Consider the following 24,566-nt stretch of genomic DNA (forward strand, 5'->3'; position numbering starts at 1 on the left):
TTATATAGATAAGACATATCATTTTAAAGTAGCTTATTATTTGTAGATAAAATAGAAGTACTGCAATGTTTTTGTTAAAAAATTAAATTATGATTTTGTCAACTTATAATTAATTCTATTTTTTACTTACTTATACTGAAGGACAATTCTTTTAGCTATATTTACCACAAATTAAAACGGTTTTATAAAATGGACTTATGTACAAAATGCTATATATAGTTTTTGTTAAATTGTTATAATATATAAATTTTGTCATGTTTACATCCTATACAATACACATTCGTAAATATTGTTAATTGATTTCTTAAAATTATACAATATAATAATTTGAATTGCATACACACATTTATTAACAACTATTAACTAAAATTTTTATTGTAATTTCGCATGAATATGTGCTCAGAAACATAAAATTTTATTTAAATATATTTATTTCTTAAGGGAAATGACGAAGATTTACCGAACGGTCCATGAATCGTGTCAGCTCTGATGTTAGCTTTTCGGAAAGTAAATATATAATTAAAACTAAGTAATAAATCCTAAAATCGTATCTGCGCAGCTATCTCCAGATAACTAGATGGGCCACGCAAGTTTTAGAAAACCTATAAAAATATTGTATTCAGTTTAATAATTTTAAGCATTTAAAACAAATAAAATTATTGTGTATAGTATACTTTGTAGTACAACGATTTGGATCGCCACAAACTATAGGTGTTATCGAATTTCAGCAAATATACGCCTTCACCCGGGTACGTATGGGACCCAGCATAAACCTGAAAAACATCAATTAAAATTTTTAACAAAAAAACAATTACTTGTTCAGCTTCTACTGGATCCCACAATCAAAATTTAACATCAGAACAAACTTTCATCAAACTACACTTGGAGTTAATGTTTTTCTATATAAAACGAATCATCGAAATCGGTTGGCGGAATATTGAGTTATTCGTCCGTTTGTCGCGCTAATTTGAGATTTTCTCATGGATACCATTGCCAGAAATTAAAAATTGGACCACACAGAAAGCAGTAAGTTTCAAATAAAAAAAGAATCATTAAGATCGTTTCACCCAGTCAAAAGTTTTGAAGTAACAAACATAAAAATATACAGGCCAATTGATAACCTCCTCTATAAGGAACTCGGTCAAAAACTAAAGAGGCCATCGTGGCGCAGCTGCACTGCGACTGAATGTAAATACGACACTTGGCGATTTGATTTCAATTCGGGGCAATGAATTATTTTCATTTCCTTGCTCTGATATCAAGACAATGCACGCCTTTGATATTTACCACTCAACACGCAATATTTCGAAAATTAGGACATTGCGTCCGAATGACTTAAGACTATTTTTGTAACCTTTGCCTATCCTGCTACATGCGTGATAAAGCGTGAATCAAAACAAAATATATTTACCTCGGTATGACAGTCTCGCCTGTATATGGGCACGACCAGGTTAACTAGCGGACGTTGGCCGAGAGCACGGCGCTCTGAGCCTATTTCAGGGTCACTGTTGTCAACTACTGTGTAATCTGTTGAGAATTCGTCAATTTATATTATATTATCTATATCTATACTAATATTATAAAAAGGGCTTGTTTGGTTGAACATTCTAATGTCAGGAATTTCTGGTTTAATTTGAAAAGTACAACATAAAATTATATGTTCAATTTGGCAATTTATTGGGGAAGGCTAGATACATCACATTAATCGTTTTTATACACCCTTAATACGAATATGTCATGTGACATACACAACTCTTAGTTATTTCCTTATAGGACCGGAAATCAGCGGAAAGTTGGGGAACAGAGTGTTTTAACACTAAGTTCCATCTGCCTACCCTGCTGTGTGCGGGATACAGCGTCAAGCTGATAAAAACATATACAGGGTGGAAGAGGCTGCGCTTCTTTAATTGAAACTGCATATAGGGTAAAAAATTTCAAACCCGAAGCTAAAGAAATTAATCAAGATGCCTCAACAGTTTGGACGTAGGATTTTTTTTTCATTTCACGATTTTTCTCCATACCTGTATTTCGTGTGACGCACACATACACATACTACTACAAAAATACTACTAAGCGTTGCCAAACTTCTACTTTTCATTCGTCAAAAAAAAACCGAACGAGAAAGAACGATATCTCGCGTTCTTTTTCACGCAATTACCTATTTATTATAAATCTAAATAACGTTCAAACCTCTTATTAAAATTGTTTAACAAAATCCTACTTTAAGTCAATTTATTATATCACTTTTATTATGAAATTATTTAGAAATACTGCATGGTTATTGAACCACCCACAAAGTTATATTCAAAATTTTTAACACACAAAATGATATTGAACTACGATAGATAGGTACTTACATTTAACATTAGTTTTACATCGTCGTTGTCGCATTCTCCTTTTACTATCACTAATATTTACATCATAAGTAATATTAAAAACTCAACATTTGTTTGAAATGTCTTAAAAAATGTATGTTTTGATAGTACACTCAAATACTGACACAATAGTTTCACATTTGAGAAAAATACTCAGTAATCACATCATCACGATCACAAAACATTCATCACGATTTTAGAAATCCGATTAATGATAAAATTAATATTAAACAACATCCAAATAATTTAAAACACTTAATAATTATTCAACGTATAAAATCGAACAAAATAATGTAAATACAACAGAACTTAGCCGTTCCGCGGCTAAGTTCTGTTCTCACACAGATAATTAAAAACATTGTAATAGTTGCCATTAACTAAAATACTTATCGAATATACTATTAAATTTTTTATTAAGATTTTCATTATTATTTATATTTGTATGATTATTTTGATAGAAAATCGTATAAAAATTAAATATTAAACGAGTTTTATAATGTTACACGAGGACCTGCGAAAACTCAATACGAAATAAATTAATATTTAGTAATTATTTGTAAATAGTATTGATAATTTTATTAATTATTTTAATATCAAATCATGCGTAAAAAGTATAATCTACATTTATTATGAATTATAGTGTTATATTGCACAATCAATCAATATTTTTTTTTTTTTTTTTTTTTTTTTATTTTAAAAAAACTACATCCACGGGCTCATAGTTGCCCGTGCCTTTTTTTATTTTAAGAAAGTTATTTTAATGTGGCGTACTTAATTTTGGGACAATTTAAACTGTACTTATATCTAGAGCTTATACTAGAGGGGTTGGATGAGACCCCTACCGACAATATTTTTTTTTATTTTTTTTTTTTTTTTTTATTTTTTATTATAGTCTTTTGTATAATTATTAGAGTCTTTTGTATAATTATTATAGTCTTTTGTATAATTATTATGTATATAGGTGTGGAATTTTAGATTTGGCCTGGCTTATGCAGAACGCCTTCCTTAAGTTTTTGGATCAGTGCCTCTATCACCCTATCGTCTCTTTGTGACATTGCCCCTTTTAGGTTCGCCTCCACCACCTCCGTAAATGAAGCGCCCACCGCTCGGCTGATGAAGTTGCCTATTGCGTCACCGCCATCGTCAGAGTAATAGACACAGGTGTTGGTGTGTCTCGTCACTGCGACGACTGCGTGAGAGACGCTCTCATGTACTCGGATCCGTGCGCGTCCGGTTCGGACGATGACGACGTCTGCGAAGGTCTGCCCCTGAGCCTCATGGATAGTCATGACTCGCGAACCTGCTCCAGCTCCATATCCCTGGTCTTTCAGCTGCCTCTTCTCCTCCTGCGTGTGGACCAGATATAGGGTGCCGTCGTTACAGTGTGGTATTCGCGCGTCGGTATATCCGAGAACCTTTAGGGAGTGGACAATGGGGCTTGCGGAGTAAATGTTGTTATATACTCCGGCGAGGGCATAGGCGACGTCCATTGGGCTCCGATGTGTGCAAGGCAACTCGCATGTGATGTTGGTTGTCAAGCTAGGCCTACAGTACCTTAATTCGAATAGATTTTGTCTGTCGATGTAAGGCAGCTGATTGATATCTCCGATGAGTGTGACCTCGTTCGCTCCTGACAGTCTGGCCGCCATAACAATGGCCCCGAAGTGGTTCATGAGGGCTTCGTCCACCGTTAGCCGGTTTATAGCTATTCCCTCATGAAAACCATTGACTAAGATCGAGGCCATTGTTCGCACTCTCTTTGTCGCTTTCGTGCCAAGGCGGTGCGCCAGCTTCTCTCTTAGATCTTTCGCGGCCTCTACTGTGGTTGTCGCTACTACTTCCGTGTCCTCATCGAAGTGCTTGATAATGTGAGTTGTCTTACCACACCCCGGAACCCCATTTACCCAGGAAAGTTTTGGTAGCTCCCAATTCACGAAGGCTGCGCCCGGCTCAGGATCGCTTGAAATGGCGTTTGCCATTCCGAGTATCCTATCGTCCAGCATCACCCTCGTGCATTCGGCCACTACTACCACTTGGTCGCTCTCTGATGTAAGGAATTTGGGGGGATCGTCTACTCTTTCACTTTCGACCAGGCCTATAAAGCCCTTGGTGCTGCTATAGGCCGCCATGTACTGTCCCGTCATGCTTCCGTGAATGACACGGGAGCTGACGTTGTCATAGATGGCGGCTTTGGCTTCATCGAGTTCTACTTCCAGGAGTTTGAAGTTCCCTCTCTGGAAAGTCTGAAGGATCTTTTTACAGATATTGGTGTTTACCTCGCGGGTTGCCTTTAATGTGGCTAAGAACTCGATGAACGCATTTATAGCATGTTCCTTTGGGCTTCTGGCTATTTTTAGGTCAGGTAGTGTTATGTTGCCTCTGCTGTGCTCTAGTACGCCTTCGCGGTGTCCTTTTTGTTCCCGTTGATTTCGGGTATCGAAAAAGGCTTTGACCTCTCTCTCTTGCGTGCTAGTTTGGCGCGCAGCCTTAGAGGCAGAGCATTTTCGGGTTTCTTTTTCCCTTGGAGCGACGACTCCCAGAATGGCCCTCGCCAAAGTCCTCGAGATGTTATGTTTGGGGGTGGGTGTGTTGGTCTTGCTTGTGGATGGCTCGGGGTACAGCTTCTCTTGCAGCCTCTCGGATCCGCTCTGCTTCGGCGTTTCGGTTGGAGCCTCTGTTGAGGGGGAAGGTAGATGTTTCTTTGCCTTTAGGAAGTCAAGGCATTCCCCCCTGTCTTCGTAGACGACTAGCTGGTGTTTGTGGGCGACCTTGAGGCATTCGTAGTAGTTTGCTATGCTGCCTCTATAAGGTTCTACCCTCATTGCGTCTACGCTTATGGTCTTAGGGGCTCCTTGCGGCGTGCATTCCCGAACTCTTCGGAGGATCGAGTCAAGTTGGGCAAAGGGAGATTTCTCCCCACATTCGAGCAATGCGATCACTTTGTTCTGTGACCGCAGTATTCGGCAGGGGGGTTCAGCCAGCCTTTGCCATGTCAGTGAGTCTATTTTTGCTGACCTCACCGATGTTTTACTCGTGCTTCCTTTGAGTAGGGCTGCTAGTCCTGGTGAAATTTGGACTCTATCCGGCGGTTCCGAGCGACTGAAAGCTATTCCCACCCTTTCTGATCCCTCGGCCATGAACAAGGCTACGCTCCTGACCCTTATTCCGGGTTGTCCGTCCGCTGCCTTCTCATTTAGCATTGCCATCACGTTGGTTGTGGCCAGTGTTGGTGGATTGTGCTGTGGCGGGTTTACTTTTGTGGTTAGTTTTTTCCACTTCTTTGGCAGGCCTCCTGTGGTCTTTTTGAGGGAGGCCAGTAGTTTATTTATTGTTGATTTTGTTGGTATTGTTGGTGTGGGAGAAGCAGGTGTCGAGTGTGTTTGTTGGATTAGTACGGGGATTGGAAGTGGTGCGGAAGTTGGTATCTGGGGAGCTTGTGGAAGCGGTGCAGGTGTTGTTGGTGGTGTGGGTACTGGTGTTTGGGAATTTTGTGTGAGTGGTGCAGGGGTTTGTGATGGTGCAGGTGCTGGTGTTTGGGATGTTTGTGAGGGTGGCGCGGGTATTGGCGCGGAGGGGAGAGCCACTAGCGAGCTGTTGCGTTTCGCGGCTGTTAAGATGGCTTTACGTGCGAAGGTGAGGAAAGGTGTCCTGGTGGCTTCTGATTCTAAGATGGTGTGGAGTGATTGCTGGTCTAGGTTTTTGTTGATGGTGACCTCCAGCATCGCTCGATCTGAGCCGTATCTTGGGCAGTCCAGGATTACGTGCGTGACCGTTTCCTCACATTGCGGATCGCAGAGACAAGATGGGCTGTCCTTTAAGTGGAATCTGTGCAAGTAGGCGGCGAAACCGCCGTGGCCAGTCAGTAGCTGGGTGTCTGTTGGTGTTATTTTTGTTTTCCTTACCAGAGTATATGCCTTTTTGACGTCTGGTAAGAACAGCTTTGTGACTGATCCGGTTTGGGAGGCTTCATATCTCGCTTGCCATGCCTTGACAGTCTCCTCGCGTATCTGCTTTCGGACGTATGATACTGGTACTTTGTCATAGTCCGGTGCCGTCTTCTTTTTTATTGCCGCCTTTTTCGCCAGCTCGTCTGCCCTTTCGTTGCCGGGTGTTCCAACGTGGGCCCTCAACCAGAAGAACCGCACTGTCCTGCCCTCGTTTTGGATGTCTCGTATGCAGCTCTTCATTTGTAGGCCGAGAGGGTGAGTCGTCGATGGGGATCTTAGTAGATCCAAGGATGATCTCGAGTCGCTTAAGATGTTGGTAGCGCTCGTTTTCGACTTTTTCACCATCTCTATTGCCCTGAAGAGTGCATACATTTCCGACTGGAAGACGGTGTTGTGCGGCTCCAGGCGAAATGTGGAGAACTTCCTCTCCCTACCCTGGTCCCACAAGGTTAGGGCTGCTCCTACTTTACCCTCGATTTTGCTGCCGTCAACCCTCGTTGAAGATTAGGGGACCGGCTATTTGGTGTTTATCGAGGGTCTCCTGGTCGAGGCTCTCCAAGCGCATGTACTCAGTTGTTTTGAGTTGTGATGGGTGTGGATTTTGTAATGGTCCCACCCTGCGCTCTATTTCGCGTCCTGGTGGTAGGAGGTCCACGCAGTACCCCTTTTTGATCTTGTACAGATTGGCGGCTTCCTGGATTCGAAGGTCAAGGGGGATTAAGCCTGAGAGGACCAGTGCCGATGTCAGAGACACCGTCCTGTACGCCTTGCATATTTTTTGGGCAAATCCTCTTTGCAGCGAGTCTAGTTGTTTCCTTATCATCAGCTTCTCGGCTGCCGAAGACCACGCGCTTGCTGCGTAGAGGACGATTGGCTCTATCACCGCCACGTATATGGTTCTCACTATCTCGCCATTAAGACCCCACGTTACCCTCGCCGCGCACGCTAGTCGTTTGTAAATGTCTGCAGCTTTCTTGCATATTGCAGATGCGTGCGCGTTGAAAGTCAGCTTGGAGTCTATTACGAGTCCTAGGAGTTTTATTTCCGAGACCATACTCAGTCGGGTGCCGGACATGTAGACTTCGGGGGCTTCAAACTTGTGCTTCTTGGTAATTACCATCGCGTGGGTCTTATGCGCGGCGAAGCTCAGTTTATTTAGCCTTCCCCAGTCCTGCACTTCGGCTAGGGTGGTCTCGGCTTGGGCTTGTAACTCACTAGTACTATGGCTGGAGAAAGCGAGGACCACATCGTCAGCAAAGGCCTGACAGTATATCCCTCTGGACGCCATTTTGTGCAGGAGTGAGTCCAAGATGAGGTTCCAGAAGGTTGGTCCGCCGATGGATCCTTGGACACAACCCTTCGTGGTACCCTTTTCGCTGGTTGCTCTGGCGTAGTTGATGATGACTCTTCGATCTTCCAGGTACGAGGCCACCAGGGAGTAGAGGTTTTTTGGGCATCGTTTCCGCACCAATTGGCTCTTAAGTGACGGCCACCAAGCATTGTCGAAAGCGCCCTCTATGTCCAGGGATACAAGGAGTATTGTCTTTTTTTTCTGTTTAGTTTCTGTTTTTATGTGTTGTATTAGGTCATAGAGTGCGTCCTCGGTTCCCCTTTGCGGCGTGAACCCATATTGGCTGGGATGAAGCGTTGGTAAAAGGTGCCACTGCAGTCTTCCCACTAAAAGCTTCTCGACCGTCTTCCCGAGGATCGGTAGTAGCCCTATGGGACGGTACGACTTTGGGTTGGTGTAGTCGTCCTTTGCAGGTTTACGAAGGATGCAGACGTGGGCGATTTTCCACTGCTTGGGGAAGTATGACAGTGATAGACACTTATTAGCTATCGCCAAGAATACCTCTCTGTCACAGTTGATCGCCATGCTGCATATGTCGGAGGTCAGGCCGTCCGGTCCCGGCGCTTTCTTTGGGTTCTGGCTCGAGAGAACCATCTCCAATTCCGCGTCCGTGAAGGGGGGGTCGTCCTCCGACAGGTCTTCAATCTCCGCGGGAGTTCTTCCTTCAGTGGCCTCTCTGACTCGCTTGTGCAGTTCAGTTTCGCCATCTACTTGGTCGTCAGGGTAGAACGTCTTTGCCAGGAGCTCCGCCGACTTATCTGGTGACAGTGTTTCGCCAGCTATGTTCCTTAGCAACATATCGTCTTGTCTTTTGGACGTCTTCCTTATAACTCTGTAGATGCTGTCCCAAACGCTCTCACGGTCTTGAGAAGTGCAGAACTCCTTCCAGCTCTGGGTGGCTGCCTCTATTGCTTTCTGATGGTATGTGTCCCTTGCCTGCATGTACTCATCGATAGTGAACTCTCTTCGTCGGGGCGCAGCGTTCCGGATTCGGCGTTTCTTCCTAAGCACGTCAGATTGTAATTTGTCTAGGGTGGTTGACCACCATGGCGGCCTTGGATCACCTTTCCGGTCTCTAACTTTGGGTATTGTTCCTTTGCATGAGCTGTGGACTATGGATGTGTAGATCGATAACATCTTCTCCAGTTCCTCCGGGCTCGAAACTCTGTGTACGTTATCTTTGGCTATGTTGTGTTCGGCTAGTGCGGCCTTGAAGGCAGTTACGAAGTCCGACCACTTTGCTTTCTTGGTATTGTACCTGCGTGTGGTGATAGGCTTCAGGGGTTCCAGTGCCCTTTCCAAGCGCAGCGCAAACGTTATTGCGTTGTGGTCGGATGTTACCAGACTTCGGTCCACTCTCCAGTTCTCCGCTCTGCCAAGCAGGGTGTGACTTATTAAGGTCACATCCACACAGCTCTCGTAACACCTCCCTCCTCTGTAAGTTTCGAAAGTTGGTATATTGCCCGAGTTTAGGACGTGGAGGTCCAGCTCTGTTGCGAAGGAGTGATACTCCGCTCCGCGATGATTTTCGGATTTGCTGCCCCACCAATGACTCCAAGCATTCACGTCGCCCGCAACTATCCGATGGTTGGTGTGAATTTTGGTGGTAGCCTTTTTGATTTGGAATAGATATGGGGATAAGTTCTGGTCGCCTTCTAAGTACACGGAGAGCACTCCCAACGACAGCGGTCCGGCTTTGAGATGGACGGCAGCCACGTTTTCAGTCACGATCTGGGGGTCATGGATCACCTCCAGGGTGTTTCCGAAAATTATTATGGCCGCCTTAACCGGTTTCTGGCGGTTTAGAGTGCACTGGATGGTGGTTGTGCCTGGTTGAGATTTCATCTCACCTGTCCTTCCTACATACGGCTCTTGGACAAGTGCGATTGAGATACCTTCCTCTACCGCCACCTTGTATATTTCCGCCGTCGCCAGTTTGGAGCGTTGTAGGTTCGCTTGTACGAACCTTAGTTCGCTCCCGGTTACTCTGCGCACCTCGCAGGCGACACGTGGTGAAGTGTTTGGGGGGCCCTTAGCAATACTGAACCCTGGAACGTGCTATACCATCCCATTTTTGTCTTTCCGGGCACTCTAAGCTATAGGCTGTATGTGCCTGGTGCGCGATTTCCCTTTTTAATTTTGCGCAATTTGCACACCGGGGAGTTTCTAGATTTTGCCGTTTTTGGCAGACCTTCCCCGCGTGGTCCTCTCCGCAGTAACTGCATAATTCCGTTTCGGCTTTGCCATAATCAATCAATATTAAAAATGAATTTTGTTATCTGTACAAAGACACCCCGCTCACGCCGCACCGATTACCGGGGATTCCCATAGAATCGGTGCGGCGCGTACATTCTGCGCAATAGTAGTTGGGTCGGACTATAGCTGAATGCTATTTACTAAACCATATAAATACAACGGGTTATGGGCCCAGACCACGTCGTAACAATAATAAAGAAGATTGCATCAATCGTAGAAAATTAGAAATACTGGCGAGATTAAAACAGCGTTACTTCACGCGACGCTTCGGCGTTGGTATTGAAATTTGGAGGTTAAGTTGCCGGGAAGGAATAAAAAAGAAAAACAAGCAAAATAAACAATCACATTCATGAAAAGGAAACGGCACAGTAATAAAACTGGAAGGAGTAAAAAATTGGAATGCTTGGAAGTTCCAAACCATAATACTACTACGGGGGGAAATTGTGTCATCATCATCTGCATTTATTGTAAAAAGAAATGCTACAATTAAAAGAAATATTAAATGTTTCAAGTGTAATAATATGGGTCATTATCGAGCTGAATGTAATGTGGACAGAAAATGTAATATTTATTGTTAAAAAAAGTGAAAAAAAATGCTATTATTGTAATAATTTTGTAAACATGTTAAAAATGAGTGTTAGTTTAAAACGGGAACATAAAAAATGTGTTTGTAGTGCAACAAAAGTAAAATTAAAAACCTAATAGAAATAATTCAATAAAAGTGTGTGTAAAGTGTATTCCTAAGTGTTGCGTTAATTTAACATCAGCTCGCCGCCGTTGCCTACATACCTACGCTAGTTGCTGCGACTCGATTTCTTGAATGAGGCGTGTGCGACGTTGCCGCTTTGACAGGTAAGTGTGTGAGTGATAATATAACACTTTACAAATGGCGTTTTTTTTTAAAACGATTATTTTATTATTTATTTTGTTTGAAAAAATAACTTTTTCATTTTTGGGAATTATTTTTTTTCTGAATTATATTATGCTTTTATAGAGTAGTTAAAACTGTGGTTTCATTTAAAGTGGTGCCTTCAATTCCACCCTGTATAACTAAAACCGAACGTACCGTCATCGTCATCCACGTCGTCTTCGTCATCGCTCTCCGATACGTGCACTGTCACTTCTGATGTAGGTGACTTACTCCATTCGAAGAATAGACCAAAACCTACAAATTTATTTATTTATTTTTATTTATTTAGTCTCCTAATAATCTTTACTTTATTTATTTGTTATTTACTAAGTTTATCAAAACAAACAGTCTTCGCGAGCATAAGCGTGCGACTGTAAATGACTGTAAAATTTCCACTTGGACAAATTAAATATATAATATTTTCATTTTCTGGTAGAGGCAAGATGCACTCAGCACGCAATGCCTCCAAAATTTGGGCGAAAGTGTTAATGGAGAACCTAACAGTAGGTCCCCAGGTTTCCTTAACTACCTTGTTGTGTGAGATACATCTTAAAGGCAAGAAAAAGAGTGACTTTAACTTCACTTAACACACAATGTCATGAAAGCATAAAATGGATTATTTTGATACTAGGTATATATGGGTTAACTGAGAACCTCCTCTTTTTGAAGTATGTTAAAACACTAAAACCTTCACCTAAGTGTAACAAATATTTTTCTGTAAACCGCATCATCATCTGTTCAGTGATACGCGGGATTAGCAGGATAAACTGAAAACAGAGTAAAAAATTATGTCATACCTATATCATAACTATCCGTAGCAAACTCCCAGCACAGGCACCTGGCGTGGTGGTGCGTGGGCACTCTGATTGTGACGGTCTCCCCATGACCCACCGTCAGCCGTCCACCACCGGCCCGAGCTGACTCTTTGAACTGGGCTATGTCGTTCCTCGTCCACATTCGTGCTTCTTCCACTGCTGGGAGACCATCTGAAAATGTTTTTTATATATGTACTAGCGGACGCGCGCAGCTTCGCCTTCTTATTTGCACCCTTAGGAGTTTACCCTTAGAATTCTAATAAACCATTAAACATATGTTCAATGAATATTTTTAAGAATCTAAATTTCAAATTCTATAAAAATCTGTAACATTTTAAAGATTTTTCCATTCAAACTTTCAACTCCTTATTTGGGTATATATATATTTTTTATCCTCTTCACACTGTATCCTGCACACAGCAGGGTAGGCAGAGAGGACCTAGTGTTAAGACATTCTGTTCTCCACTCTCTACCGAATTCTCGAGGCATTGCGTGTCGAGTGGCAGAACTCAACGCCGCGCTTTTAAAAAAATACTATTTTTTTTAATGAAAATATTAAATAATTCATTACTCCGGAAGGTAATCAAACTTACAACCATCGCATTTAAAGTCACAATAACACTTTGCGCCCTTGCGCCATAACAACCTAATTATATAAGTCCAATGATAAAATAAAAACAAAACTTTTACCATCTGATTCCTCCTCTTCTTCCCGTGGTTCTTCAATATATTCAATTAGCTCTGTCTTCTCTGAAGTTTGCATAGACCTAAAAAAATATTTGATATTGACATCTATACTTATATTTTGAGTTTGTTTGATTGAATGTGTGAATTTTGAGGAAAGGTTTAGGCCATTTGACATCATATGGTTCAAAGTAGCCCGCTTTACAACACATATAAGAACACAACTGATACATGTGTCATACACAACTTTTGAATTATTTCCATTTCACCATGGTGAACCAAAAGATAAAAGCTAATATTAAATAAAATAAGTAATATTAAATATAAAGTAACCTTTGTCATTGACACTTAAAGTGAAAATGGTGTGATAGTATGTGCGATTGGTGTGGGCTCAATTTATTGCTTGGAAATATATTTACAGTTTTATTGCCTTTGTAAAGTGTATATAAACACCAGGTCTAAATGTTTTCTTTTGTCAACTAATATGTAATGTCTATGAAACAGGAACAAAGTGAAATTACATTTTGTACATGTGACTTCTTTTCTAAGATAACACTTATTAAAGGCACACACAATACTTTATATATAACTAATAACTTTTCCCTTTAATATTAGAGAAAGCAGTCTGCACTTACTTATTATCAGTTTCGCCATCATTATCATTAAAATCCAAATCTTTCTTGCATTCATCATTTTCATTATCAATATCATTCTCATTGTCAGATTCTTTATAATTCAAATTTGAATTTGCAAGTCTTTGGTCTACGGCTAATTGTTGTATATATTGTTGATAATGTTGGTCTTGCAATTGGCGTATGAGAATCGCTTGTTGATCATAATTGCCTGGAAATTGTTGTTGTGCATATTGTAAAAATTGTTCATAGGTTTGTGCATTTAGTGCGTCTTTTATTCTTTGCCTGTAAATTTAAAAAATTATGTATTAAGTCAAAATAAAAAGTAGAAGTAAAAATAGATTAAACAAATCAATTCATTAGGAAGCTGGTGTTACAGACTAAGAGTACTTTGGTGTACATTTATAAATACATTGATACATATTATATATTCATTATCAATATTAAAATTGTCACTTGCATCTTCTAATATAAGAAGAGCTTCAAAAATAGAAATTAAATGATAGAAATAACTATCTAAATATAAAAGAAAACACATTAGAAGTCATTGCGGTACAGGGTCTAACTGTAAATGTGACAGGTACAAAGTGAATATAAAACACAATAAAAAATAGATCTTCTTACACTTGTTGTTCTTCAGTTAATTTAGCGCTTTGTTGTTTTTGTTTCTCTAACATTATTCTGTTCTGTAATTCTAAATGAGCTCTTTCTTCTTCAGCTCTATGTAGCCTGTAAAAAATATAAATCATAGGAATATTACCAAAATGAGAATACTATAAATAAAAATAATAGCAATAATATTTAAAACTGTCCATACTCTTGCTGTTTTTTATCTTCCAAATCCTTTTGTATTGCCTCAAGATATGGTTTAAATAATGGGCACAATCTGGAAATTTATAATCACTCAATGTATTACTTTGCTGTATAGATTAGAAAAAAAAATATAAAGACAATATTTCACTAAGTAAATGATTGTTAATGCACAGAAGAAACTAATAGATTTGGAAAGTTTTAGACCTAGTGTAAAGATTGACACATGTGACCACTATGTTGACACTATGTATTGAGTGCCAAAACTCAATGCAGTACTTTGTATTCAAAGCAAAGAAATGAACATAATTTATTACCCTAAGTCACAGCCTTAGTATTCACAATTAAACACTGCCCCACTGCAATACATAAGCCATTGACTTGACCATACACACAATTGCAAATATATTAAGTTACCTATCCAATGTGTGAATAAATCCTGCCATAGCTTGAATTTGTGACATTTGACCAAGAGATTGCCAAGCTGCCCTCCTATCTCTTCCGATAACATCTAGAACTCCAAGTGTTGGTGCTGAATTTACGTCTAATGGACCATGAGCTGCTTGTTGTGTATAGGCAACAAGCTTTAATCTGTCCTCATAACTTAAATGAAGTGCCTTTCCTTCTTTATCTAAATAATACATTTTGAAATTTATAGCACTAAATTTTATAAATATACAAATACTGTGTTACTTGAACATCCTTGTTAGAACTATATATCAATAATTGAAAAATCAATACCTAATTATGTTCTACATACTTAAAGTCAAAAATCTATAGTAACGATAATAGCTGTCTAGAAGGTATCATTAAATTACAGAAGAATTAATAATTAAATATGAATGCAAGACTACAATACAAGATACTATCTGTAATTATATTTAAGTACTATTATTATAAAGATATAGATTCATATTTATTTTAAAATAATTCATGTTGCCTACAGAAAGAATTTCATTATTATTTACCTTTATAAAAAGAGAGTCCATGTTTATAAACTTCTCTCAATGGCATACCCCATTTTCGTTCCTCGCTGTCAATAATACCTTGATCAGTTTCTAAAGGAACTTTTACTGGATTTATTTTTAGATTATTTTCACTTTTATTTGCCATTTTATTAAACTGATTCTTATTTAACTAAAAAGAAATAATCGGCTCCCAATAGATTTGCTATTTTTCTTTGACATATGATAAATTAAATTGTCAATTGTCTAACAAAATGACAAAGTATTGACAGGTTGTAGTTACAAAATTACAAATTCAATAAAATGAAATACCGATAAATGGGATGGATAGAAATGGTTTTAGAATGTTGCATTTTAACAATATTTCCCACTTTAAAAATGAAACAATCTACATTAAAGTGTAAGTAAATATTAATTTTACATTTAATTCACAAAAATGAATTTTTATAATCATTTATATTATATAATAAAAAAATATACGTCATTCATATCTGGATAGTTTGTGGGATCAATAGATACGCCATATGGAATAATTAAAAAATATTAAAGTTGTTACTGTTTCTTGTACATCATATTTAAAAATATTTTATTAGTACATAATATTTAAACTGTTTAACTATAAACAAATATTATCAAAAGTATTATTTTATGGCAAACAAATACGGAAACATACCGTAGTCTCGTTTCTCTGTTGTTTTAAAATATATTATCACATTTATATCTGTAATGTTTTTGACAGTGACACTTCGTTTGACATTATTCATCATCTAAATTTTTGCTTTGCATCATTTCGATTTTAGAGTATTTTTCTTATATTTTTTATACATGAATTAGTTTAATTGTATCTTTATATCTGTCTAAGTTTAAAAACGAGATAATTTGAGTTTCTGTTCTAAATAAAATGATTGAATTGATCATTTTATTAAAAATATGTGTATCGTGTGCATTGCATCCTGCTTTGGAAACTATATTATTTACCAGTTCTCACTAATTTTACTTTAAAGTTGGCTCTTTATTGACGTAACATTTTTAGTTAGCAATGGAAGTAAATCCCTTAAATATATTTTTTGTTAAGTCTGATAGCAAGGGTGATAGACTGCTATTTAGATATCCGTATACAACTCAAAATAAAGATGAAAGTAAACAAAAAAAATGTGGCCGTCACAATCCATATGCAGTAAGCTCCGCTGAAGATCTACTTCAAAATTCGCAGTCACAAACATCAAATATACATAAAGGTTAGAGTTTGGTGTCATATTAATTATTATAATCTAATTAATATAACTATATCTGTAGAAGAAGTTTATAAATGATATTCACTAACTTTTAAATATGCTTTAGCACTTTGGAGATATAAAAGGAAAAGGAATGTATGTAATATTCCTTATTAAGAAAGAAATTATTTCTTTATATTACATATGTACCTTAGCCTAATATAATAGTAATATTTTTATAATGTACACAAATTTACAAGAATATTTCCTGTAAGAAGGTTATGCTAACAGACTAATACTTATCTTCTACATATACTTACTTATACATACATATACTTACTTTAGTCTACCACTTACCCTTTATACTATGACATTTAAAAAAAATTGTAATTAAGTTTTTTTATTGGTAATTGAGATTGTTATGGTGCAGCAACACATCATCAGAATTATTTTAATTGCCTCATTCTAGTAACAAGACAAAGTATGGTGTTAAGTTCCAACACTCACACTTACAGAATATTTGAAAAATAAAGTGTGAAGTGCTAAATACTGTGTATCAACACAAAGTTCCCTATGTCTACTAATGCAGGTCCTCTTGAATATTAATTTAATAAATATATCATAATATTTTTACAACTTTTTCAGGTCAAGTGAGTGGTTTCACAGATGAAATGCTATCTACTTTGTTTGCAGTAAAAGCAGAGCTTTGTAACACAAAGTTTGAATTAAAAGTGAATGATGTAAGATTTGTTGGACATCCAACTTTATTACCATACAAAACTAATAAAGATAACTCAGCTGCTCCTATCATATTAGTTAATATTGTGTTTGCATTACAAGCATCTGCAAGTCATTCTATAGGTATGTACACTTGTAAATATTTACATTTTTGCAACCAAGGAATTATTTTATTATTATTTTTCATCTGTGGAAATTAATAATTGAAATTATTGCTTTTGTCAATATTTTGGTATAGCATTTAATTAAAATATAAATGTTAATGGTAAAATTTCAGATAAAACAATGTATATGTTTGGTCATAGCTGGAACATTTTGTTTAACTATATGTTTTCACTATACAATATATGTTATCAACTATAATAAACATATACTCTACCTTAATAGTAAACAAGAAATATCAGGTTCCTAAATATATTGTGTCATCTTTTTTTATATTAATATCTAAAATGGTAACCAACCAGGTTACTGTTGTTTGATACCCACTTGAGAGAATGAATTGTTTTAATTTTTTGCACTCTGGTGGAATCTCTATAAATCTTTAAAAATAAGAAATAATTCTATGGATAGTGCTATGTTGGATATTGCACCTTCATAATATTTATTCTTGTCGGATTTGTTGTTTGTTTTAATAATGAATGTTTCCATTACATCATCAAGAAAAGAGTTATCTTCAATATATTTTTTTTCTTTAACTACTTGGTCACATATAGTTGTCCATTTTTGTATAGTGATAGTGACAACTTTAACTTTCGCTCTTGAATAAATCTAATTTAAACAAATGATGCTGCTATCACTACAAGAACTGTAGGCCAATTGTCAAAAATCTGTATAAACTGATTTAGGCCAAGCAATTAATGCCACACCTACACTATATATGAACACTCGCACAAATACAAAGCTCAGCTTAGACCTTTCAGACTTATTGTTTTTTAATTATAAATTATCATTTCAGTTAAATGCTACTATGATTTGAGCATGAGACTGGGTAAAGCACTAGAACTTGAAGAGAAGAGATGTTACTATTTAACTGAAGAAATGAAAATTATGGTAAGTTTACTCTATTGAATAATTACATACTACGTAAGTAATATTACTTTTGTAAGTAATAGTTTGATGAAATAAAAAAAAAATAGAGGTAAGTATACAACATATTTTTTTAACTTTATCTTAGTGATAAAATAAATATGAATTGGAATAATATTTTGTAATGTATATTTAAATGTGTAGCTCTGTCTTATTATTTAAGTGCATCAAATATAATTATAGGTAATTAGAAGTTATATTATAGTCTTCATGCTGTATCCCGCACATTCCGAGCCTAGTGTTAGAGTTACTGTAATACTCGACGCATTGCGTGTTGAGTGGCGATACGTAACGCCGCGCTTTGCTTCGTTACTAATCAACATTAAATATTTTCATGTCCTCGCTCCCTAGTGGGAATCGGACCCAAAATCGTCGCGCTAACACTCATGTCGCCCTGCGCCACGATAGCCGCATTATATCAATTATTTCTATTTTAGCTATAATCTAAAATTAAAAATTTTCAGTCAGCAGCACACGATGAGGTCTCTGCACTAGACAGTGAAACAAATTCAGGTGAAAATGACGACGATGAAGACAATTCCCGCCATTCGGTCAGTTCAGCCACATATAGTATGGAAAGTGGTAATATTGCACCCAAGTCTGCGTTCCATCTGATATTGCAAAGAAGCTCATTAGCAAGATCTATGAAAGCAGTATTTGAGGATTTGAGCAGTACTGGTATGGATTTTATTTAATGTTAATTTGGAATGAAATCTTGGTTTAAGATTTCCTATAAAAGTATTTTTTTAGCAAATATTATGATAAACATAACCTTCACATAGTAAAAAGCATATGCTTATTGCTTTCAAATTACACAAAAAAGAATCAGGTATAGTCGCGACCAGAACACTAGTTAGTTTTTTTTTATGAAGTATTCTCTTGCATTATGTTCCAGGTATTGTACAAGTTCGTATAAACAAATGGGTGCTTTTATCATTCTGTCTCCCACACAAAGCACATCAAATACACAACAGAGGACTGATCATCGAACCTGAGACCATAGACAAATGTGTACAGAAATTGAGGCCTTATCATGGCATACTATTGATGGTAAGATTAATATATATTTATTCTATTTTATTCTTTATAGGGCAGACAAAGATAATTTAGTATCAAAACGAAGAGGGGATGGGTGGGGAAACCTCAATGCCGCGCTTTTCCTTATTATGTTAGGCAAATAAAAAATATAAACATTCTCCCAAGGTTCCATTGAACCCATAACCATTGCATTACCAGGCAAACACTCCCAAATGCTTCAATCAACCAATTTCTATTTTGCAGGTAAATCCTAATGATTTGTTAGCATCAATACCTTTAGATGGTAGTCCAGAACTTTTAAGACTTATTAAATTATATAGTCCTCTTAAAAGTCTCCAGACTCTGGCCATTGAAGCAGATCTGACACTCACTCAGGTAAAATAACATATTTTTATATTTTATTTGTATGTATTAATTTGTTTTTTTTTATTTATACAAAAGGGTATAGATGTTATGTTTATTATATCTTAAAGAAGTTGTTATATTTATTTTTTTTGTTTAGAGTTTAAAAGTTTTTAAAATTAAATTGCGAAAATTTTGTACACGGATAAAATATGAAACTAGTAAGATGCTTGCGGCATAAACTATAATAAAAAACGTGGGTAGTTTCAATCGTCCATATACACCGTTATTGTAATCTATGGTCTTTATTAATACATGAAAAATTTGTATGGTGAATAACTGCAGAAATGTATTATTATTTTAAATAATGTATTAGATCAACTTAAACTAACTAACTAAATCAATAACCAATTAAATAAAAATTACACATATACTGTTTGTTTCTTGAAACATATTATACACTTTAGTATAAAATTACATACAAGCTGCTAAGGCAACACGTTTTATATAGATCAATTCGTTCTTAAATATTAATTAATTTCTATAAACATGTTACAGGCATTTCAACTAACGGGCCACTTAGTGTATTGGGCGAAGGCAACAGTTATATATCCATTGTGTGAAGGCAATGTTTATGTGGTGGCTCCTGGAGCAAACATACATATAAACTCACCTCTAGTGGAAGAATTTGCCAAGGAATTTCCCGGACTTTGTCTGTTACAAGTAAATTCTGTATTTATTTTTATTTTTCTTGTTCTTATTATTATATCTACATGTATATAAAATATGCAAATAGATGACTTTATTAATGAGTCAATATATTAGTATATATAAGTATTATTTTGTGTTTGTATTATATTAGTGTAACAAAGAAGGTATGATTTTCTATAAAGACCTAATTACAATAAAAAAAAGAGGTTTTCCCAAAACTTAAAGAGTATTTTTTTTTAAACATAATAAAATTACAATTGTAAAATAAATAGTCATTTTTAAAGAATGACCCTAAACAGACACTAACCACTTCATTCATTTGTACTAATGTCTTACCATTTACATTGAGCTTTCATTCCATCCTTTCTTCATTTCTTCCAAGTACCAGAACCTTTGTCTTATTCACATTCATGCTTAGACCATTGTTTTCACACCCATTGATATTCAGATCAACTACTTTCACTCCCATGTCACTTTGTTTCATTCCTTTGAGACAGCTATCCAAAAACAAATTGATCATTGAAGCTGACATGAAACATCCTTTTTAAGCATCCGATTGGACGTCAAATCAAGGCGACATGCCAGCTCCTAGGGGTAGTATCTTCGATAATTTCGTTCTCACAACTCTGTCAAATGTCTCTCTAAGTCCACAAAACTACAGAAAACTTTTTGGTTAATGCATAAGATTTTTTTCGTGATCTTGCGAAGGAAAAAATTTGATCCATACACTCTCTTCCTGGTCAAAAATCTCCTTGGGCTTCCCACAACAGCTTTTCGGATCTCTTACATCCTTCTCGCTAATATATAGCATAAACTTTACAACCCAGGCTAATCAAACTGATAACCCTATGGCTTGCGCAGTCTATCTGTGAACATTTGCTTTATACAAAGGAACAATGACTCAACTTCTTTTATACTGATTATCAGTTTATAAACAACCCACAATATATTAAAGTGTGCGTGATGTGTGGCTGTAGATGCTGAGCGAGTTCTCCCTACCGGCACCACTGTGGTACGTGTCGCGCGGCGGGTGGGGCGCGTGGGCGCGGCGCCGTCCCGCACGCCTGCTGGCCTGGCTTCTGCGCCGCCGCCTGCTGCTTCAGCTGCACACCTATGTGCAGTTCAACCCACCGCACGCCGAGGGGGTGTGGCCGCGGCCCGCGCAGGGTGAGTGACGTATAGTATTTGACGTGTGGCGCCGTGGCGTGTGGAACTGTGACGTGGGGGTCTGCCTGCGGCCCGTACAACGTAAAGTTTGTGTCCTACTTACCACAGAATATGTGATGGGAAGTGGTCACCGTCGCCCACGACCCCGTTTAATACAGAATAGGAGCAAGTATATTACTGGCTTTTTACTTTGAGATAGACAAGCTTTTTAGACTTACTGCAGATAATGGCAACTGGGTTCGTGCAATGCAACGCGAGGACGTGTAGTCGCAACCACCCGCCGATAATTGCAATGTTTCTTTTTTTCTGGCACCAGGGTTGCAATCTAGCCCAGTATACAGCTGTGTGCCAATGGCTTCCTGATGGCTAGTTATGTTTTGGCTGAGGCATACAAGTGCAAGTAAACCCACTGCAGTTACCAGTTAGGTTAATGATGTTTTTATTTATTTTTCAACGTAGACCTTCGTAAGTTTTTAGCAGCTGCAGATAATATAAGATATTATGTTTTGTCCACCACACATAAGAAAAATTCAGCCAGCCAACAAACAGTAAATTATATGTAATTTAAAATTAATTCAGAAAATTATATGTAATTTTTAGTTAAAATTTAATAATCTATTTTTTTTTATTAACTTTCTTTTTTATTTAAATAATAAATATTTACATAGTCAATATTTAGAAATTCCCTTGCCTATAATATTTTTTATGAATTAACACATATTTTCTTTAACTTTACAGACGGCAAGGAGTATATCTGTGAGAAACACGATCTTTACTACCAATCTAATAGCGTATCCTTCTCATCTCTAAATCAAGTGCCGATAAACATCCCTGAACCACTGAAAACCACGGATAATGTTAATTTCCTAGACTCTGATGAAGATTATCCAACGAAAACTTTAAAGAATGACTTTGGACATACAAAACCGATAGTAATCGATTCCGAACATTCGAAATACGATAAATTTGGCGACGACTCCGCGAACCATTCATTCGACGACGGTATAGATGTCGTAGATGGTATAATAAAGCCTAATATAAACGGATCTGATTATGACAAAGCTCAAACTCTTCATAAGAAAGCTCAAGGAAATTCAGTAGATAGCGGTATATCGAATAATATTAACGGCACAAACGGTAGTGAAAACGGTCACAACGATAGTAAAAATGGCGAAAAAACTTTACCGTCGCGGCTATCGGATATATCTTTGAAAGAATCTGATAATATAAATACAAGTAGCGATGAAGATAGAATGGAAAGTGATGCTGACGTGTCTCCGAGGCAGAGAAATGGACACTCAAATTGTGGGGAAAAGAAAAATGGTGTATCATTAAATTTGAAATTGCAAAACGAAATGAGGTAAGTTTGTTTTAATGATAAAAAAATAGCAATATTTTTTAATATGTTCTGAAACCAAATTTGTTCATCGTTCACTTTTATATCTATACATAGAGTGAATAAAATAAAATAATAATGAATAAGTTTTGTTTGCATTGTTTTAGTTTCTCATTGTATTTATTTTTCGCGATTTTGATCTCTGCCACTCAACACACAATGTTTTAAAATTAGGCAGTGCGTGGTTAGTGGAGTTAAATTGTTTAAGAAATTCGATAATTCATCAATGGCTTTATTTTTATAACAATTATTTCCAGAACGAGACTTACAGTTTAGTTGATCCCGAGTTGTTAACACTTGGTCCTCTTTGTATACTTTGTCATACATAATAATAAAATATATATTTTGTAATTTTTATAATATAATCTTAGTAGTTTTTAAATATTATGACGTCAGCTTCCAATCGCCGACGGTATATATGGCGCCGGCGGGCTGCGAGGCGCGCTCGCCGCACGCGTCGCTGGACACGTTCTCGCGCTCGGAGCGCGCTGCGCTCGCGCAGCTGCCTGCCGCCGCTGACCGCGATGACCTGCTGCTGCTCGCCAGGCTACACAAAAAGGGTATGGGGGCCATATTATATATATTAATCATTTCGAAAAGTTTATAATTTTAGATATAAAATTGCAAATATTGCTAGGCAGGTAAGGCTGACAAATGTCCAGCCGTGACAACGATGAAAAAAACAGTCATGTAATTTATTGATGGCCCATAATGCGAAATGACTAAAGTGGCGATTACACCATGCTATTTCTTGATTTAGACAAAGTGGTATATTAGTTTTGGTTAACGGCTTATAAATACAGTGCATAATGTCATTTACCACCTAAAGTAGTGGGGTAAAATTGTCGTTTAATCATTTCTGATAGTTCATTTTTAAAAATATATGATTTTTACTCTATGTAACGTGATCTCCTGTTAAAATCGCCTACAATTCTTAAATCTTAGTTGAATTTTAAGGAAAATTTTATTAATATAACATGTATCTTACAGGCTATTTCCGCGGCGAGCAACATCTAGAAGAAATAATGTTTATGGAAAATGTAACAAGATCACAATTAATGCAGCTTCTCGACAAATTCAAAGATGTCCTCATAACATTTGAAACGGAAGATCCAGCTGTAGCTATGTTGTATCCTTATCAATAATTATCTTGTTCAGAAATTATCTAAAAATTTTTTTCATATTTCAAGACTATCTTAATCCTTCTTTCTTTGAAAACATGTATAAAACTATTACTTTAATGTTGTGTTTTATATAAAAGTAAAGTAAAATACTATTTTTAAATGTAATTTTTGTAACCAAATTTTGGTTAACATTGAAGTTAGAGAAGAAGAAGAATATAGAAAAGAAGAGAGCACATCTTAAAAATGCTTATCTTAACATCTTAAAAAAGTAAAACATTGTTAAGTCATATATTGAAAAATGACTTAAGTCTATATGGTATTTATAGATTGATCACAGACTTGAGAGTGGTTTTATAAACCGCTACGGGCCTTAATTCTTAATTTTGTACATTTTTATTTCAAGAAGTTCGATATTTATTTGAAGAGTCATTCGCGTTTGAGTTATATTTATTAAAAAGATAAACTTAGTTCAATGTATATTAATTTATTTAAAAATGTACATATTAAATTAAAGTTATAACTTACATCTGGTTTTCTTTTCATAGACACTATAAAAAATATGATGATACATATATCTTTTTTTATTATTTTTAATTAACATTAAATAATAACCTATCCTTAAATAATGTGCTTACTATGGGATAATAGTATTTAAGAATTTAAAAAATATCATTTTTTATACTACACAAAAATTGTAAATATTCTTTATTGCTTTTTAGGATAGAACTGTTGGGTTGTCGAAAATTAACTAATTGGATTTTTTCTTTAGTTATAAGTGTGATATTAGTTTATCAGGAAGCTTTAAATGATTGTTATGCAATAAATATTTATTTTTATTTACATTTATTTTATTATTACCTCCCTACGGTGTAGTGCAGTCCTAACTCCTAATATTATAAGACTTAATTGAATTTACCAACAACCTTCAATAAATATTTTTTTTATATACTTATTTAAATACATCAAATTAATGAATCAAAAAAACTTTGTATTTGTATTCACAAA

The 24,566-nt window shown here is 36.6% G+C and overlaps 2 protein-coding genes across 2 annotated transcripts; one reads left to right on the plus strand and one right to left on the minus strand.

Annotated features, from left to right (window-relative positions):
• Positions 1-216: 216 nt before the first annotated feature.
• Positions 217-14,995, minus strand: LOC146530818 (Golgi resident protein GCP60). Its single transcript, XM_085199478.1, has 10 exons — positions 14,749-14,995; positions 14,198-14,411; positions 13,788-13,856; positions 13,595-13,699; positions 12,974-13,255; positions 12,345-12,421; positions 11,637-11,825; positions 10,996-11,094; positions 1,412-1,527; positions 217-773 (listed from the first exon to the last, which is right to left on the minus strand). The coding sequence occupies exons 1-10, from the start codon at positions 14,891-14,893 to the stop codon at positions 657-659; spliced, it is 1,413 nt and encodes a 470-aa protein (XP_085055604.1). The 5' UTR covers positions 14,894-14,995; the 3' UTR covers positions 217-656.
• Positions 14,996-15,494: 499 nt separating this feature from the next.
• On the plus strand, positions 15,495-24,401 carry Nprl3 (GATOR complex protein Nprl3). Its single transcript, XM_085199743.1, has 11 exons — positions 15,495-15,983; positions 16,605-16,820; positions 17,653-17,747; positions 18,248-18,461; positions 18,679-18,833; positions 19,065-19,196; positions 19,722-19,886; positions 20,852-21,041; positions 21,780-22,401; positions 22,834-22,997; positions 23,428-24,401. The coding sequence occupies exons 1-11, from the start codon at positions 15,785-15,787 to the stop codon at positions 23,580-23,582; spliced, it is 2,307 nt and encodes a 768-aa protein (XP_085055869.1). The 5' UTR covers positions 15,495-15,784; the 3' UTR covers positions 23,583-24,401.
• The last annotated feature ends 165 nt before the right edge of the window (positions 24,402-24,566 follow it).

This window comes from Heliconius melpomene, chromosome 16 (assembly GCF_056956725.1).
Source record: "Heliconius melpomene rosina isolate 202511_hmr_F chromosome 16, ASM5695672v1, whole genome shotgun sequence".
Lineage (NCBI taxonomy): Eukaryota > Metazoa > Arthropoda > Insecta > Lepidoptera > Nymphalidae > Heliconius > Heliconius melpomene.